The following is a 20,654-nucleotide window of genomic DNA, read 5'->3' on the forward strand; positions in this document are numbered from 1 at the left end:
AAAACTGAAGCTGATGACACCGAGATTTCTTTTTACCATCTGCTTTGAAGTAATGTTCCTTTTTACGACAAAGCCTTGACCAGCAAAGACATTGGAGTGGTTGCTTCGAAAATCAAACCATTGAGAGAGTGAACTGTCCATAGTTGAAGAATTAACGCATCTGGACAGGGTCAGATATCAAGTCAAACGTGTCACACATTCTTTGAACATTACATCAACCATGTCTGTGATGAATAACACAACTGTTTTTATGACTACAGATTCTTCGTATGAACACTTGACAGTTGTTGTAATGGTGTGGATTGCCATACAATCAACCATATGTGTATCAGTCATATTTAATAATTCAGTTGTATTGTTAGCAGTCGTATTTTTTCCAGAACTGAGAAGTTCTCATACTAATTTAAATATCATCAACATGGCAATATCAGATTTTTTATTGGGTGTTGTGGTTCTGCCAATAGCCATAGTTTATCGCATTAGAGGGGAGTGGATATTCGGCGAACCCTTTTGCAGTTTTTACCAAGGTTTTTTCGTATGCCTTGCTCATGTATCTACGTTTAGTGCTTTCCTTCTGTGTTTAGATAAATATTTGTATATAAGATACCCACTGCATTATTGCACAATGGTAACCTCTACACGGTTAATTATCTGTATATCACTGACATGGCTGGCTAATATACTGTATGGTCTAATTCTATCATTTACACGTTTATCAGAAGATGTTCGTTTTCGTGGCGTTATTGCTCATCCAACTTGTTATATATTTCATCCAGCTTTTGCTCTAAGTGGAATGAGCATAATAGTAGTACCCATGATAGCAATGTTATACACCAATTACTACATATTGAAAGTTCTAAAATGTCAACATAGTCGCACCGAACCCGCGGTGATACAACCCCAGACACAAGAATCACTACCCCCTAGATCGGACAAAGAATTAACAGGACCCCAAACGACACGTCATATCCCCCTCGGACAAATCAAAATGATCAAAACAATGTTACTGATAGTAGCTGTCATGATGATCCTATGGACACCCCTTTTTGTGACGTTGATACTCGGTCCGATATGTTCCTGTATTCCCTTACCCATCCTTGAAGTCTTCATGTGGCTAAGTTATTTTAATTCAGCCGTTAATCCCGTACTTTATGCATATAAGAAAGATTTTAGACGTGCGTATATCAGAATTTTGCGTTGTAACTTTGCTTTCGATACTGATGACAATCAATTATTTTTTTCCTCGCGTACTGATGGATGAATTATTGGCTACAAATAAGATTTTTAAAAATCATACCAACGAAAAAGGGAAAACAGAAAAATAAATTATAATTACTATTCAGCAAAGAATAGGAAGTTTTTAATTTCAACAAATTTATTTTCGACATAATTTCAACAAATTTATTTTCGATAATTCAGCATAAACACGTCTTGAACCTTACTTTTGTTTTTAATTTTTAATAATTGTATTTCATTTCTTTCACTTTTACATCACTGGTAATGCATTTCCGTTTAATAAGTTTCATATAACGATCAGAATATAACATCTCAAACCACAATTATGTTGATTAAAGGACGTGTAAATTGAGTTTTATTTCAATGGTTTTCAGAAATAATTGGTTAAAACTCTCTTTGTTCGAAATTAATGTATGCTTTATTTAATTATAAATAATCGATGTGGGATGGAATGCAAACATCTCTTACACGTAAATGAGGTTTGAACAATTGACAATCTCAATCATTACATGATTGAACGTGATAATTTCATACCAAAAAAATTGCCAACCTTGAAAGTAAAGTATGTTTACAGCACACTGGAAAACTCCTCAGTTATGGCAGAGTTAGGTGGAGGTTAGGTCAATGGTAAGGAACTTACCAAACTTCATTTTGTTAGATACCATCAAGTGTCGTCATATCATTGTAGAGATTGTATAATGGTACCCTGTTTATAAATCCACACACACATATATTTTTGAATCAGATGCAAATATTTTAGATGAGTAGACAGTTCACAACAGCTTTCTACGAAGACTCTAACAAACATTATTTGCTTGAACTCCCGTTCATGAATGTGTCTCTATGTGCCTTGTCAAAGGTTTTCGAAGAAAATTTGCAGTGATTTGTATTTTTCTTAATCATCTAATTGTCTTGAATGTTAGCATGATGAAGTTATAACGACTCAGACGTGGCTTGATTTGTCAAATATACACGTATGTACGTACACACACATACACATACATACATACATACATACATACATACATACATACATACATACAAACACACATACATACATACACACATACATACATACATACATACACACATACATATACATACATACATACATACATACATACATACATACATACATACATACATACATACATACATACATACACACACACACTCACAAACACATACACACACGTACATGCAATCGTATAGTACGCACAACATTAAAGAAATCTTGTTCTTTTACATCCACATTATATATATTTCCAAAATTAGACTCTGTTACTTGATCGTGTAGATCGTGTAGATTTATGAATATTTAATATTTGATAGTATTGATATTTAAACATAATAGATCACTTTTATGAAGTCAGATCATTTCTCTCTCTATGTTCTGGATTTAAACAATTCTTCGTTGAACGTATAATTTGTAGAAATAAAACAAGTTTGCGTTTGTGTTGGAAATTCCTCAAGAATAGTGAAATCAAAAAGTCATTTTACTCAGTTAATAAAACAATAAAGTGTGCTTTCTATTCCGTTGCTTCTTTTTTTTAAGGCTGAGTAGTATACATTTTGGGAACGAAAACCAGTCTTTCCCGTACACCTACAAAATACACCAGATTTAAAGTAATGTATCATATTGTGTTTATATGTACTGTAAAACTACCTACGTGTCATTTATTTAAACAATAAAGACTAACAGACCCAAATGAAGGTGTTATTCTTCAGGAAATGTCTGTACTCTTTTTGTAGGTGAGTTCAAATAATTTGTTATTTTCTTCGGACGACTTTGTAATATGACACAAAGGTTATTGGGAATAAAAAAGTGTGATCTAATGGAAGTCTTTCCACAGCTGATATTGACGTAAAGTCGAATAATATGGAAAGTGTTGAATTTGATGGCTTATCTTTGGAATCAAAGACGTTAGATCTACCTCTAAGGACTAGATGGGCGCACGCACGATCGACATTGTCTGCACCGAGGTCAGCATTCCTCTTCAACACACTAACTGATACTAGTATTTTGGTATTATGGTACAACAGTAATGGCAGTGGTAGGAAGTGGCAGTGCTGTCAAAATCAAAGTAAAAATATAGATATTTTTTTTGCAATATCAACGACAGACTTTAGATTTTACAAGATATATCGCAAACAAACAAACAAACAAACTAACTGACAAACTAACAATCAATCAATCAATCAATCAATCAATCAATCAATCAATCAATCAATCAATCAATCAATCAATCAATCAATCAATCAATCAATCAATCAATCAGACGAATGGAGAAACAAAAATGGGTGAAAATGTAAAATCCATCAAGCGAGCATCGTGTTTTTCGTATCAACATTATTCGACAATTCGACATTACCTGCCCCTTTGATGTTATCTGTGTTGTGATAAAGGGACCGTGGTTGACATGTTCTTCAAGTGGTTCCTTTATATTATCATTGCTCTAGATATAAAAGTAGACTACACGAAGGCCTGAAAGCTATTGGAGAGCGTCCCCTAACGGTACATCATGACAGGGGAATGGGTAGGTAGGTTTGAGTCTACATGTATGTATGTATGTATGTATGTATGTATGTATGTATGTATGTATGTATGTATGTATGTATGTATGTATGCATGTATGTATGTACGATGCGACGTGACACAAAGACAATGGCCAATTTTAAAACATATATTTAAAAATAATTGCTGTACCCCTACTGGGCAAAAATAAATTACTCTCGAGTTGCTCTTGGAAAAGAATTGCTGTCTTGGTGGTTGAAAAAAAATTGTTATTGTGTCCAAATCCTCCATCCATCCCCACCGTACCCCACCCCCACTCCCAGAAATCGAATGGTCACCTCTACGTTAATTTTTAAATTCATAACATCTAAAGAAGTCTTCCCTAGGGAAAGTTAATATCTTAACTCGGCCATAAAATGTATCATATCGTCTACATTGATTAGATAACCATACGCTTCTGTCATCGATATTTGCAATGTTTTACCCTGATTTATGCAATGTTCATTTTATGTTATTTAGCAGCATGTTTGTTATGGGTGATATGACATAAGGCAGATTTAATACTTATATTGACTGGCTGTTAAATTAATATACCCCATTATATCTTGACGGGCTCTTAAATAATGCACTCTATCATTTGCCTCATTGCTTTGGCCCGCTCAGGTGGTACATGGTTCGGCAAAGATAAAAGGGGGAATGTACTCACATAGTAAAAGTATATACATATACATCACGGTTTTGACTTTAAGTTGCCGATTTCACATTTTCCGACACTACTTATATTTTCTGGCTGAATATAGACTTCAGAGTGCTATTTTCCGGCTAAAAAGTAAATTTTTAGATCCCAGTTTTTGATTCTTTGTATCGTCTATGCTTGTAATTTGGATCCTCCAACGTGCCCATTATCAAGCCAAATACCCCCTGCATCGGGTACATGCGTGGTGCTATGATTCACTTGTATCTCAATAGAGAACTTGAATGTATGCATAAACACGTACATGTATTATAACGTCAACGAGGATAGTACCTGCGCTGTGATTGCTGCCGAAATGAGTTCAATTTGTTCAGAAAAAAAACATGATTTTGTTTCAGAACAGAAAGCAAGGAGTAGGCGCGACTGTGATCGCCATTTCGACGGTAAGCACACTACACGTACAATGTAACTCGAGAAGACGAACTGCTGGAAGTGAAACACAAGTCACGTTTTATTTGAAATTATAGCGCATGTATCATGAATCCTGTTAATCAACTACGATGGCTCTATGTACAAACAATTAAACGTACACGAAATACATGATTCTCAACTTATGGTCACTAATCGTGACATATACTATACAAATGTGGTTATCAAATATCCATTTTCTTCATATTGCAGTGGATTAAAAACGAGGCAATGACCACAGATAAATAGTGGGGAGATAATATTTGGTAGTGTTCTCATCAAATGTCCGTGGAGATTTGAAAAAAAATAGATTTCTCATTTGTGACTGTGGTATAGATTCAAAGATATCTGTTCCATATTAAATTCTTATTATTAGAAAAGCTGGAATGTGAAACGATACCAACTTATGTATTGAATGTTCTATTAAACTATATTCACTGTACAATCATGCAGCAGTGATGAATTTAAATATTGCATATCACGCTATGCTCAAGAATAGTGTTCTGACCTTAGTCAACCCTGAGATAATATACACTTCCATAATTATGCAATGACAATGTCGGCTACACCATAGTGTATGCTTTGTATAAATGAAAACCAGGCACAACCAGGGCACATCAGTGACGTTTTGCCGTTACACTACTTATGTGAATGTTTGATCTTCTCTCATATTACTTTTTGTCGATATCAGTTTAATATATTTTAGAGGACATACATACATACATGAATGCATGCATACATACATACATACATACATACATACATACATACACACATACAGACAGACATACATACATACATACATACATACATACATACATACATACATACATACATACATACAAACGCACACACACACATACATACATACATACACACACACATACATACATGCATGCATGCATACATACATACATACATACATACATACATACATACATGTATGCATACATACACACACACACACACACACACACACACACACACACACACACAATCATACATCTACAAAGTCATAGACATACATATACCCGCGTGAATATTAAGATCATTTGTAGTAATAATTTTGAAAAAGAAGCAAATCTTTACAACCTCGAAACTAAAAAGTCAAGACGTTTTGTCACAAAATGGTATCCAGTTTCCAAGTGGCCTAAATTGGATGATTTACTCAGCGAAAAGCCGTTCCTAATTACTGACAACACTTTCGATACATTCTTTACGTACCACACTTACAGACCATATGACAACATTGGGAATGCAGAACACACAAGTAGATATATTCTTTCTATCGGCTCAGAATTTTCATTTATTGCGATTCACTGGAAAATCCATAATTATGCAATAGTCATTTAATTGAGTGACAATTTTTAATCTTAATTTTGATATAATTGTGACTAGTTATATTTTGAACTGATATACATGCATATATTGAAGTTCATGGGCAGTTCATTTGGGGACAACTTCAGTGACCCGATCTCAGACTCGCTATTACTTGGTGTCCTTATTAAAGCAGACACTGTGGTAGAAATAACCACCGTCTATCTTCTTCAATATGGCCAGATATTTGCCGACTTCTATATTCGAGCCATCTTCTTTCACCATAGTATAGGATGAACGTTGGTAGACCATCTCACCCTCAGTACTGCTGCCAAAGTCATGGATCTCAAACAGAATGTTATGAACACCAGCTGATTTCATTTCAGATAACACACCAGCCACACCTGAAAACAACATAGTCGTTAATTGAAACTGACACGGCGACATACTTCGATAAAAATAACTGGTATCTGTATCTCCGTTAAAGAATGTTAGGAAAATTATAGGCATGTATCACAATGGATGCACCCTGCAGAAACTGAAATATTGTCGACTGAAAAAATCATCGATGAGATGTGATATAATACTTTACATGTCGTGATAATATTTATTGTATTGCATGCAATGCAACTCGAAGACTCACAGAAACATCCCACACAGCGATATCGCCACTGAAAGCCGGCCATGCTTTATTTATCGAATATCGAATCGATGCAGAAGAAGTTTCAAAAGTTTTTCTTTAAGTTTAGTTTGAAAACTCTTAATATACATAAGCGATATATGTAGTATGTGCTCATACAGTAAGTACCTTATTTCGTACATAATGTGTATATATTATCAAAATTACAGGAAGTAAATGAGGCGGAAATCGCATGATAGTCAGAAATTCAATAGCCGTCAAAAAAACCAAACATGTAATTAATCACTTTATTTGACATCTGAGTGACTCAACCACTGTGACATCAGGGACATTAAAGCAGACGTATTGAAAATCAATTTAATTCATAATTTGGTTAATTACTCTATTATTTTCGTTGTTATCAATTCATTAGATAGAAATGCTATATTCCATTGTCAATATTGGAACACTGAAATGTGAATTTCAAGTCATGAACAGGATACTGCATTTAATTGAAAAATCGAATTAAAAATTGACACATTTTGAGTGATTTTATTTGAACAAAAACCTGAAATGACAGAGGAATTTTCAAAATGACATTATTAATGTGGGTGGTCATATTCGTTCAGTTTGCCAGACGGGCTCAAATTAATATTTAATAAGATATTTCCTGTATTAAACAGCAATATCCATTTCACTTTTGGTCGAAGAATAGTTGAGTAACCGACTTAAACATTATCATTACAATCAGACAAGAAACACCTGCTTCACATTGGATGACACTGCTTCATATTGCTTAATATATACGAATGTATACATTGAAATAACAGACGATTAAAGGTGAAAGACACTCAAGAAAATAAAACATTTTCATAAACTAAGGGTTGTGGAGTCATTTCATGATTTTACATCACCTGCAATTTTTTTGCGATTTCAGAGAAACGTCAAGTTGATCTTGTGCATATGTATAGTATCTTGCTATTTCCAGGAGTGGTATTCCCCTTTAAGACGAGGTATTACATAACAATATCGAGACAACGTAGGATTCGAAGAAATTCATTTTCCAGTATAAGTGTAACGAGCACAATCAAACTCTTTCAACTATATAAAAGTAATTAATGCAATTTTTTCGTTCTTTTAAACATTTTCAAACTTGGTATGTCAGAATTTAACCATGATGAGGAAACTGCAGTTTGCTTACAATAGTGAATATCTCCGCATATGTACAGACTTACTGGTCGTATACTTTGAGACGTACGCTGAATAGCACTATGCGGTGTAACATTATCAAAGTAATCATCGTTATGCAAGTGACTGCATGTATCTACATCGCCTTAAACCAACCTTGTCTGCCGTGTTGAACTTCATGTTCAGGAGCCAACATCGTAGACTCAGCAGTGAACAGAGTCTCGGCTAAAGTCTTGGTGTCTCCGGCAACGAAATGTTCTTGAAATTTCTTCAGCCACTCTTCTAGGGCGGCTTTTAAGACTGCATCTGACATGACTGCGGAGAATGTGTGAAGTGCTGTGCAGTAGGGTGGATGGATATTATGTACCCTGTGACTAATCACTATATGTATTGTCTGGCTAGATCATTAACGACTATATTGTGCCAGAATTCCATCATTCCTTTCGGGTTAGGATTCCATTGATTATCTAAATAAATATGTTTGCATATGAGGGCGCTGTGAAGTGTCTACACCTATTAGTCAGTGCCAAAGGAATGCATGCAAATTGTTCTTGTAATGCAGTTATACAACGATATTATTACTGCTACGACCAAGTGCTTCATCCTCATAAAACGTAAAATTTATTCACAAAGAATGAAATTATTTTAATTAAAAACAATGAACCAATAACAGTACACGAGTGTATGAAACACTTGTCACACAAGACAGAGTTGGTAAGTCTAAAAAATATCGCCAATATAGATTAAAGTAAAATTGACTTTTAAATTTTCCTATTTCAAAAATATCTCTAAATTCATTTATGTTTTTATAGAAAATTCAATATATGAATACAGATTGTAAGATACGTCGTGTTGTTCCGCCCTCATTGAGTTGTGAGAAGAATAGGCCTTTGCACGAGGGGGCCCCCGACCTCCGACCACATACAATTTTATTTTATTGTGGTCTGAGCCCCGACGCATATAATGTTGATAACAGTTTTATTATGCTAAAGTTTGCATATTGACTGTGTTGTAGTTCATTGAATTTGAAATGGAGCTTGTTAGGATTTAGTGCATGCTAGTGCTTGTACGGCATTTTTGAAATATCTTCTTCAAGTGATTCCCTCTGCCCTATAGCTTATAATATGTTATAGGCTTACATAAGATAATATATACACTATCAACAATAAAAAGACAGACAAAGAAATTCATCTTTGGTTCCAGGCAAAACATTTAGATTTTATCCTCCGATATTTTTCTTCGTTCAGCCACGGAAAATAGAAGTGGCCTAAGGGGTCATTGTCATTACGAGTGGCTAGGCGAGTAGTGACAACCCTTAGGTCGCGAGTATTTGCCGGCTGAATGAAGAAAAATGTTTGAGAATGACATAATTTATGTTTTCGAAGCTATTCCATCGTCATAGAGTGTCTAACCCGTAATTGTGTCGATCTTTACAAGATGATACCGTTCAGTGCAAGATTATCTGACCAGCGATACATATTGAAAATTCGAATCTACATCTACATTTGATTTTGCGAGATATTCGTCGATAGAATTAAAATTTTGAAGGCATACATTTCAAAGCTTCATTAGCAGTGATCACTTTGTGATAGATGGACCATTTATTAAGACAAGCGTACTGTACAAAAATTCAACGATCATAACATGTTTGTGTTGTAGTAGTGTATATACGGTCATACTCTAGTTAGTAACACAGTGCTGCCTTCTACACGTACAAATGTTATGGATGCTACGACAAACATTTAACGATAACACATTTAAACTAAAATATTTACACATAGTGAGCATAGTTGTAAGACCAACACATCAAAAAAAAAGAAAAAAAGAACACACATGTAGAAAATATTCATCGTATACAATGTGCAAATGATATACTGCAGAATAAGAATACCTACACGCGTACACAGGAGCGTAAAGCGAATACTCAGTTAGAAGCTGAAATAACTACAGAACGTATCATATTCTGGTCACACTGGACATAAATGTACTTCTGTCGAATAAAATGTCATATCCTATTCATTATTTCTTGGTACAGTTATTGACCGTTTTATCAATCAATTGAACAAGTACAATATATCGATCTTGTATCTCCGAGGTTATAGCAAAAATCAACCAGAAAACTTGCTAATTGACAAGTCTAACACTTGTTTGCTGGTGATGACAAATGAGTATAAGGCCTGATAACAAACCCATCATCATAATTGCACAGATGAATAACATCCTTAGAAGTACATCTGAATTTTCTAGATGTATGTATTGTGTATACGCCATGCCTTTCACTATCCTTGGACCATACACACCCCGGTAGGTAAAACCACGCATGCACGCACTCACTGATTTTGAAAGTAGATGGAGCGATATGTTGCAGATATCTGTTTTCGGTTGTATGGTGAGTATCAGAAATGGCTGTATTCCTAGCTGCATCTGTCAATTGAATGTTACTAGGATAAATTGACATTTGGTTGACTGGACATAGCAGGCGGCTGAACTTAGATTTTATAAGCAACACTTCTGTTTTATCGTTTAAAACTTTTTTAGTTTTAATTTATTTCGAGTTAACCAGGATTTGATGCCACGAACGTTAACTGCTGATTCCATGATGTCGACTGAGGGTGAGGTGTCTATAAATGGTGAAAATGATAAAATACAATTGATTGTCGTCTGCGTACAGGTGGAAATCCAGGTTATGTTGCCGTCGGTCGGATAACCTGTCCAAATGAAGACATGTCTATGAAATGTCGATAACTAGTTTAAATAATGCAGTTCACTGGATGGTCTATGGTTTAAGTCATAAAGACTGCTTAATTTGAGTATGAATACATGTATCATTAAATTATTATTTTATGAGTCAAGTTTGGTTGACAAGATTAATGTCGTTGCTTTAATTGCCCGTGGTTTGATTTCTATATGACCTTGATGATATTATATTTGCATTTTATATAGACACTCCAAGGTGATATTTCATAAAGCATTTACATATTATATACAGTGCTATTATTTGGTAACATGGTTTTTGAAAAAAAAACTTAAGTGAAAAGAAATTGACTACACTTTGGACAGTTTTAGATTTCTTTTGATCTGTTCATTACAATGTACAAGTGTTTGATTAAAACTAAAATAACGATTTGAAAGTCTACTTTAACTGTATCATTATGGAAAAAGATCTTCTCTTGACTGGAAACGGCCTAAACAATTAGAAACCACACAATAATGACAATAAAGACATTGTACTATAGGTCAGGCATAGACCAGAGAGAAAATGACGAATGACCAATTTTGTTCTCGCGATTTTCCGGATTTCCAATATTATTTTCTTTATATTTCAAATAAAGTGTTATTATTATTTCCTGTCGCTGTTTTTTTCATAGACGTATTATTTTCTGATATCATCTACTCAATATTTTAAATAAAGTTTTAAATATTGTTTCCTCTCACTGGTTTTTCATAGACGTAACATTTTCTACGGAAGCTAGGTTTATATGCAAATGATGTTACGCAATATCAATAGTTGCAGCTGGCCACTGAACTCTTCTCGTCATATGGACGATTCTGTTCTTTAAGACATATATCATATTTCTAGAAGTTACCACAGAGGATTATATACTTGTGGCAGTAACCACACACAATTCTTTCAGTGCATCTGATAACTTACTCGACGCGTGTCAAAGATGTCGGAAAGTGCACCTAAGTCAACGATGTCGGAAAGTGAACTTAAGTCAATCCATGAGAAGTTGTTTCGAAATTTTGAGGAACTCTACGAAGCAGGTGATATAACAACGATAGCTGAAAATATGTACACTGATGATATCACAATTATGACACCTGGCAAGGAAGCTGTACGTGGTAAACAAGGTATGTAAGGCCTAATATACCAATACAGTGTTGTTAGTTCTGTACAAAATTATTTAAATTATGTCATTTCAAATGTTACCTTTCTTGTTTAGGACCGCACAAGTGGCTTATTTTTAAGACTGTCATGTTTTGAACATCATATTAATGCCGGTATTAGAAAACTTTGGGAGTGTTCGTTTCAGAAATTATACAACAGCTTACAGTCCACAGCCATGCTATAGCCTATCTATGAGCAAGCAAGTACATACGGGTTCTTTTGATAATTGCATTTGCAGATAGCCTTTTGTGATAATCAACTGCAGCTTCACACTATGTAACATATATATTGTGACTGAGATTCTTTTTCCACTAAATTGTTACCATCAATATTTTTATCAAATGGAAAAATATGTTAGGTAAGTCACAAAAATAAATTTGTTGAATTGTAACAAAGTTACTGGCAAGGCTGAAAAAATATGTATGATTCCGATAACATGACTTCAGAAAATAGGATAGGTAGGTAGGGATTTTATTTTATGTTGCATTTTATTTTTTGTTAATTACTTCGAACCAAAGACAAGATACTTGTTGGTCACAATACTGTAATAGTTTCATAAAAGTTTTACCCTAAATGTTCAGTCTTTGCTGACAGATTGACCCATTATTCAGAAAAGATGACCTTCTGGACACATAAGGAGTCCAAGATGCCTGAAAGTTTTATCACACTCCATATCTGTTTAACCTACACATTGTTTCTTTCTTCTTTTTTAGGTGTTTTCGAGCACTTAACCAATGCTAAGGCTTCAGGAATCAAGTCATGTCCATGTAGTGTAACTGAAGTATTCGGTGACGGTGACTACATGTATGGACGCATTGACTATGCTTTTGTTGATGTGAATGGAAAAACAGTGGTTGAAGGCAAAGGACTGTCTGTTATGAAGAAAGTTAACGGAGAGTGGTATATGCACTCCATCTCTTACAGTTAGACGTCTTGGCAAAGTGACTAATGACATAGTAACCCTTTTTTCCCCTTTAAATGAAAGATGGACTACATAATTACATCACCTCTTTCTAACAATAGAAGAAGGATTTATCATTCTATGTAATGATGATTGCCTTTCGTCATCAGTTTAAATTTAAAGATCAGTATTAAAAGTCGTTGATGCAAGGTTGGTCACTGGCAGTGATCGTTTAAGCGTCGTTGACAATAACAGATCTTCTATCGTAATTCAGATGCATTTATTGCGTATATTAATTGGATACTTGGTAACTTGTGACCACGTCTGATTAAATTTTGGTAGTTTGCACATGTCAAATAAAAGTGACACACCCAGATATTCCTACGCATGACTCGTGTGATCCCATTATACCACAGGGGGCATGAGAAATATATTCACAAACGTACACTTGTTTGTTATGCTCAATAAAGCTGATACTATAAACTTTTAGTGTATTCTTTCCCAGTGCTTGTCTTTAGCTTCCGTCAGGTAATTCTTAAAAAAGTACACTAAAAGTGTTCATCGTTCCGCCACACTTCTTTAATCTCGGCCTTAAACATTTACTGTCAAACTTATATTAAGCACTCTACCTTCTTTTCTATTAATCAAGTGGATACTTGTGATAGATATGAGATAAATATAATTGGGCATAATGATGGTCTAGATTCTGTTTTCACCCTACAGAAGAAAAATGTTTTGTATAATTATCAACTAAAAACCCATGTCATTTATAAATTTTAAGTGTTTGTATTTAAAATCGTTTAGACGCGGTGACGATTTGTAAAGGAAAACGGCAACTAAACATGATCAAGTTTTTCTATCTCTGTGTCTTGTAAATACTTTATTTCTCTCTCTGAGTAAATTGTCCTTCTTTTGTATGTCATGGGCCGAGGCCTTAACACTTGAAATAAACGAACTACAGAAAATGTGATGGTTTATCGATTGAGAATAACACAGTGATATTTGTCATAGATTTCTCTAATGTGGACTGAATTTCATACAATTAATAAGGACGCTCATCTGAATATTGTAAACAAATGTTTACAATAGTTACTCATGTGCACGTGATGTTTGCATTTTACACGAGTTATGATTTTTGAGCCTTGAATTGTCTATTTTTAATTTACAAATGCCGAGAAAGAATTCAACTTACAAAGAAATCATTGTGATGCTGTGATAACGATAAACTATGCCATCTAACATTGCGTTTTCGAGAATAGTGTATGTAGGAGTGTATCTCAATCGGGATATTCATTATTCATTCCGTCGGCTGTTAGTACTGATCATTTTCGTAATTAGGGGTAGACCATTTGATATCCTGGGGGGGGAGGGGGCTTGGAATATTGGTGGAGAGTCATTATTTTTCCACACCTGCTTGCCTGTGAATTATTTTTTTTCTCCTTCGCCTATGCTGGCAACTTTTTTTATTTCTTTCTTTGAGAAATCCGGATTTTTTTACGCCTATGTTGAACACCTACTTTTGTTGCCACAATTTTCTATTTGGTTTTCACACAGGGCAATACAGAGAGCAAAAAGATGTTGTTCTATCACACACAGATTATATTTAGAAAACTACATATTTCAATACATATGTAATTTTCAATTTAATAAACACCATTGACAGTTTTTATGCCATGATATGATGACACACTGGAAATGCAAATCGGAGACTTGATTGGTGAGCTCAAACATTCAGACAGACCGGTCAGTTTCTCCAGCCTGGGGGATAGGGGTGGTCAGTGTTTTTTCCATTGGGCCGACAAAAAGTCACTGACCCCCATGAATAAAATTTCATAGCATCTTGACAATAAGCTATAGAGGAAAGAGCTTTGAGACTGGGGTATGTCCACCTCTTGTGTGAGTATGTGTGTATGGGGGGGGGGGGAGTTATAGGGGTCCATCCCTAGAAGCCCTGGAGGAATTTTACTCCTAAACCCAATTTTTAGGCTATTCACAGACACTTTCAGACAATAATTTGCTCTAACATGTAAAAAGCAACTACATAAGGTTGAACATGTCTACCTCTTATGGGGGGGGGGGGGTTCTAGGGGGTCTCCCCTTAGAAGCCCTGGAGGATTTTTACTCTTAAAGCCAATTTTCAGGCTATTCATAGACACTTTCAGACGATAATTTGCAAGCTTTGAGGTAATGTTGCCAAGCTTAGAAAAGCTAAAGTAAATATAACTTTTTAAATAAGTTTTCCATGTTATAAAAGTGGACCTGTAACATTAGTATAGGGCATTGGTATTGCATGTATAGTAAAGTCACTGGTATGTTAGAGTACTTTAGGAGGTCATACCTAGTGCACAATAGAAACTTGAATTTGATTTGTAGTGTCGATACATGTAGTGTCCGAAATAGGAAGTATATTCATCCCTTCTGACAAATTCATACTGAAGAGACTAGAACAATTTGAATTAAGTTCTTTTATAAACTAATAGTATGAAGATTACCATTACAAAACCGTCAATTTCAATTTTGCCCCAAAGTGCAAGATAAGTGAAGCACTGATTGTGAAACAGCCAATTATTTACATGGCATTTTCTGTAACTAGTGTTGTAGCTAGGTAATACATGTATTATATGTATGTATAATTTTATGTATAGTTATTTTTGAACCCTTACATGAAGTAATATTTAAAAAATTATGAAAGAAACAGAGACAAGAACAAATCTATATAATTATGTACCACAGGCTAACGAAACTGACTGGTCCCTGACATGGGTTTGAAAATGTTGAAAGTGTCCTGGTTGGAGAGGTACTAGCAGGTTGAACAGTACACTCGAACTTGCGCATCATTTCCCTGCCAAGACATTTTTTGTAGCAGCAGTGGTCCATCTTTTTTCCATCACCCACTCATATCCAGATGTTTCTTCTAGCAACTCCACCTGGCGTCTTTTTTCCCCGAAATCTTCCAAGCCCCCGCCCCCAGGATATCAAATGGTCCACCCCTTAGTCTTTACATTTTGCACAAATGATGTCAATCATGGCGTGATCTACGAACACTAATCCAGAAGAAAGGTCACATCTCATTTTGAAGTTAAATTTAGAATATAATAACATACACCATTCAGACTTTCAAGGTCCTGAGCATCAAGTCTGAGACCTCGGTACCTAGAAATGAGGTGAATAAAGCTAGGTCTGAGACCCAGGTGCTTGGAAACGAGGCGAAGAAAGCTGGGCCTGAGACCTGGTACCAGGTGAAGAAAACTTTAGGTCTGAGATCCTTTATATGATCTACTTATTCATCTTGGCCGTAGTTGTAGAATGCAAATCGTCGTGTATATCCCTTTTATCACGTGATACAAATGGTAACTCAACAAGGACGAATCTTTCTGTCTACATAGTTGTGAATAAAGTGTATGACATTTCCCGTGTCTGTTTTTAAGTTCTTCTTTTCACCCTCTTCTAATGAATATTTATGAACATATGTAAGCTACTGGAGGATCAGACTCTGTGATAGGGCTTTTGATACATGAAGGCCAACGCATTTCTATTTAAAGCATATACGCTGGCAATAGAATACATATTTTCCTTTGAGCGAACGAGTGAACAACCAAACGACTAACCACCTCCCCTAGTTATTTGACGAAACCATAGATCAAAGAAACAACATGTCGACTACAGATCTTAAAACTGCACTGGAGGATTTAGTGAAGCGATGGCGAGCACGCTACAAAGCTGGCGATTTGAAGGTATTAACAGGAAACGAATATACCACAGACTGCACTGTAATGGCCCCTGGTAAAGAAGCTAGACATGGGCGAGAAGGTGAGCTATTACAGATATTACATGTATGTTCTATATCCGGACGTTTTCTAAATACATGTTTATAATTAGAAATAGACTTCCTGCAAAGAATTTTATTAAAAAAACAAGTAATTAGGCCATAAAATACAGTCTGTAGCTGTAGTTTATGTCCTCATGTAATCAATCCTCTATTATTACCTTACTCTGTCTATATGTATTGTTTGTTTGTTTGTTTGTGTCTGTCTGTCCGTCTGTCTGTCTGTCCGTCCTGCCGTCCATCCCATATCCCTCCCTCTCCCTATCCCCCACCCCTCTCCCTCTCCCCAGTCATTCACTCTCTCTCCCCACTCACTCGCCCCCTTCCCCCCTCTCCCTCTCTCTCTCTCTCTCTCTCTCTCTCTCTCTCTCTCTCTCTCTCTCTCTCTCTCTCTCTCTCTCTCTCTCTCTCTCTCTCTCTCTCTCTCTCTCTCTCTCTCTCTCTCTCAATTGGCTTAAACACGTTAAACATGGTATACATACAATAACAGTATTCCAAACTATCGTTTATACCACAGGAGCGTTAGAGGTTATTACATCCCTGAAAGAAGCTGGGATAGACGATATGGTATTCCATGCCACTGTTGTCGATGGCTCAACGGGAGAAGGAGAGTTTATGTTTGGATGTGGCAACTTCGACTCTTTTGCCAGTGATGGAAGCAAGATGGATGAAGGCAAGGCTATCATCATTTCCAAGAAGATTGATGGAAAGTGGTACATATATTCCGTGTGCTTCAACAGTAACGTGAAATAAAGCTACAAATTTCTGTCATTGTTCTTTCAAAGTTTAGAATACTAATAGTTCGTGTACAGACAATTACTAGCAACGGTGTCTGTAAAAAGGTTACCGGTACTGTAGTGAAAACACTAGCTTGTATAACTCATTTTTTAAAACTAGAGTTACCAATTGCAACATATACAATCGATTACAAAGATGTTCTGCTGGCATATGAAGGCCTAGCTTAGAAAGCAATGGATAGCTTAAGCCTAATTACGTACAGTTTATGACTGGGATTTTCCCCAATATTAATGTTAGTCACACTGTATTATGAATTTTTCAGGCTGCAAACTGTCGTTTTGCAAGCTAAAGACGTGTTTACTGACATGATGGAATAACTCATTATTTAAAACGTCTTTGCACGTAACTAGGGGAACATTTACTCCCAGACATTCAGCATAAAAACAAACGCAAGGAAGTACCACTGTCAACTCTTCTGAAAATTGGAAATGATGCATATTTTGAATGTGTTACTGCCGGTTTTTCTTTTTCAGTTCATTATCAAAGTAAATAAATATGGTTTACTCTAATGTTTGTGTTTTCGTATTTTCTCAGTCCTATAGTGTCCTTGTATTTAACGTCAACATCTATCGTCTGTCTGTGATGACGCATATACAAGCTATTTCATTCTATTCCCAAGATGTCTGTCTGAAACAGCTAATTATTGGTTCTATTAGAAAAGGAGCAAGTGCAAAGTACAAACTAGTGTCGTATAATATGGCTCAGGTGTTGAACTCCGTCTATCGATTAGAGTATAGTACCATTTGAAATACGACAATGGCAAACATTGAATGCCTTCAAAAAGAAGTAGTGGAAACTGGTGATGTATTGATCGATTGGTTGATTGATTGATTGATTCACTGACTGACTGACTGACTGACTGACTGACTGATTGATTGATTGATTGATTGATTGATTGATTGATTGAAGCAACCAAAAGCCCAAAGCATAATACCTTCACACAATAAATAAATAGTATGTATTATCAGACAACGTTATATCGCTTGAAATTACAATTTTAGAAAAATAGCTGAAGTCTTGCTCCTTCTCATCATGTCCTTTGGAGCTGAGATTACATGATATACTGAGCTGAGATAGGATGAAAATCGCAACTAACTGATGTAAACAACTGGGTTCTCTTTACTAATGATGGTCACCTTACCTTTTTTTCTTGTCTTATACATCCAGCATTTTTAATTTCATAGTATCTGGCAGCCTTGTCATAACAAGATTTCCATTTTTCCATCTTTCATACTTTAACAGCTGTCTCTTTTTTCTTCTATACAACTTACTTAAAGTAATACCTATTTTAAACATAAAGTTTAGAAATACAAAAATGTACATAGATGATCTAATATCGTTAGTTTTTTATTTATTTTGTATACATGCAGCGTTTTTTGTATTCAGACTGTGATGTGAAAAATATATCATGTGTTAATCAGACATTAAACTGTTGACAACAGGACTTACCTTTTTATCAACCTCATTATTTCTCCAAGTTAGTCCAAAAATACATGTCTGGATCAACATGGTTGTAATTTAATTATAATTCTTTTTATTTTACAAGTATACTAGTCAGATAATAGTCATGCTCTTATAGCTTATAATAATGACAATAGAAGTTTTTAACATGATAAAAGTTGCAGAAATTCTACTTAATATTTATGCTTGTTATACTACAGTTACAGAAACACTCACCTGTTTTTCTTCTGTTGCCATCTTGTTGGTATAACTGGATGTGGAAAGACAAAGTAAATATGAATGTTTCATGTCATTGACACTAATTTAAAAACATCAATAAATGAATTGCAACATTCAAAGTTGATAAAAAAGGCAAAATTATCAATCATGCATAAAAATAAAGATGCATATGATGGCGACACGTTCCTAAATTAATTTAAACATTGAAAAAAATTAAAATTACACTTGGTTGGAAAATTACTCAAAAAACTCCAGGATTGACTGTCGAAACACACGGAATGCACATGCCAGCATAGGCGAGGAGAAAAAAAATAATTCACAGGCAAGCTGGTGGGAAAAAATAATGACTCTCCACCAATTTTCCAAGCCCCCCCCCCCCGGATATCAAATGGTCTACCCCTAATTACGCAAATGGTCGGTACTAACAGCCGACGGACTGAATATCCCGATTGAGATACACACCTACTTACACTACCTCGAAAACGCAATGTTAGATGGCGTTGTTTATCGTTATTACAGCATCACAATGTTATTTTGTAAGTTGAATTCTTTCTCGACATTTGTAAAAAAAACGATGTATAAATGTACTAGTTTTTTATATTTGATGAAATTTTCAGTACGAATGATAACAATATAACGCATGGGTCGTTTTATGGTGGTTTGCCACGAAAGGTGTATTTCTGATGGCAAAATTTACATGTATTGATAAAAAGCTTTATGACTGGCTGACGGTGTCAGCTACAGACAAATCGTGCATGAGTTGCATTCATTTATCTTGTAACGAAAAACAATGAAGCTATGTTTACTGGATAAAATCACCAATGTATATAGTACAATTGTACTCGAATTTCCAAAAGAATTATAGAGTTATCTCAACGTACCTGCGAGAGAGACGCGTGTGGACATTTAAACTTCCCGCAGTTCAGGCAGACGATAGCTGTGACGTCAGAAATGTACAGCTTATAAGTTCGAGCCTGACCTTTCGATGACCCCCTAGGCCCTATGAGGAAAACATTACGTACACACACGCTGTATGGCAGTTAAAATGTTCACAATACGTTTGATTGTAGAGCTATTTTATTACGTCTTAGGTATGTATTTATTAAATACTGTGAACAGCAAGTGGCTTACTTTCATCTTGAAGGAATAATATTACCGAAACTTTCAGTACACATATTTCGTTTTTATAGTCACCTGGGGAACTCTTTTTAGAGTTTTACCCTCCCTCCTGTGTTGATGACCTTTTGGCCAGCAATGGGAGCAAGGTGGAAGAAAGCAGAGCTATTATCATTCACAAGAAGATTGATGGATCTTGGTATGTGTATTCCGTGTGTTTCGACAGTAACACCAAATAAAGCTACACATTTCTGACTGACTGACTGACTGATTGATTGATTGATTGATTGATTGATTGATTGATTGATTGATTGATTGATTGGTTGATTGGTTGGTTGGTTGGTTGGTTGGTTGGTTGGTTGGTTGGTTGTTTGAAGCAACCAACCCTAAGCCCAAGCCATAATACC

General features: G+C 35.4%; 2 protein-coding genes across 2 annotated transcripts; one reads left to right on the top strand and one right to left on the bottom strand.

Annotated features, from left to right (window-relative positions):
• Positions 1-6,203: 6,203 nt before the first annotated feature.
• Positions 6,204-8,463, bottom strand: LOC144447611 (uncharacterized). Its single transcript, XM_078137687.1, has 2 exons — positions 8,194-8,463; positions 6,204-6,634 (listed from the first exon to the last, which is right to left on the bottom strand). Exons 1-2 carry the CDS (start codon positions 8,348-8,350, stop codon positions 6,402-6,404), a joined length of 390 nt encoding a protein of 129 aa, XP_077993813.1. The 5' UTR covers positions 8,351-8,463; the 3' UTR covers positions 6,204-6,401.
• Positions 8,464-10,391: 1,928 nt separating this feature from the next.
• Positions 10,392-13,231, top strand: LOC144447021 (uncharacterized). The gene is made up of 3 exons (XM_078136883.1): positions 10,392-10,426; positions 11,673-11,889; positions 12,640-13,231. The coding sequence occupies exons 2-3, from the start codon at positions 11,706-11,708 to the stop codon at positions 12,852-12,854; spliced, it is 399 nt and encodes a 132-aa protein (XP_077993009.1). The 5' UTR covers positions 10,392-10,426; positions 11,673-11,705; the 3' UTR covers positions 12,855-13,231.
• Positions 13,232-20,654: the final 7,423 nt, after the last annotated feature.

This window comes from Glandiceps talaboti, chromosome 16, assembly GCF_964340395.1.
Source record: "Glandiceps talaboti chromosome 16, keGlaTala1.1, whole genome shotgun sequence".
Classification (NCBI taxonomy): Eukaryota; Metazoa; Hemichordata; class Enteropneusta; family Spengelidae; genus Glandiceps; species Glandiceps talaboti.

Coding starts and splice junctions, on each gene's coding strand:
- LOC144447611 (XM_078137687.1), bottom strand. CDS start 8,350: ATGTCAGATGCAGTCTTAAAAGCCGCCCTAGAAGAGTGGCTGAAGAAA. Junction 6,635..8,193: donor AGTTCAACACGGCAGACAAG/GTTGGTTTAAGG, acceptor TGTTGTTTTCAG/GTGTGGCTGGTGTGTTATCT.
- LOC144447021 (XM_078136883.1), top strand. CDS start 11,706: ATGTCGGAAAGTGCACCTAAGTCAACGATGTCGGAAAGTGAACTTAAG. Junction 11,890..12,639: donor AGCTGTACGTGGTAAACAAG/GTATGTAAGGCC, acceptor CTTCTTTTTTAG/GTGTTTTCGAGCACTTAACC.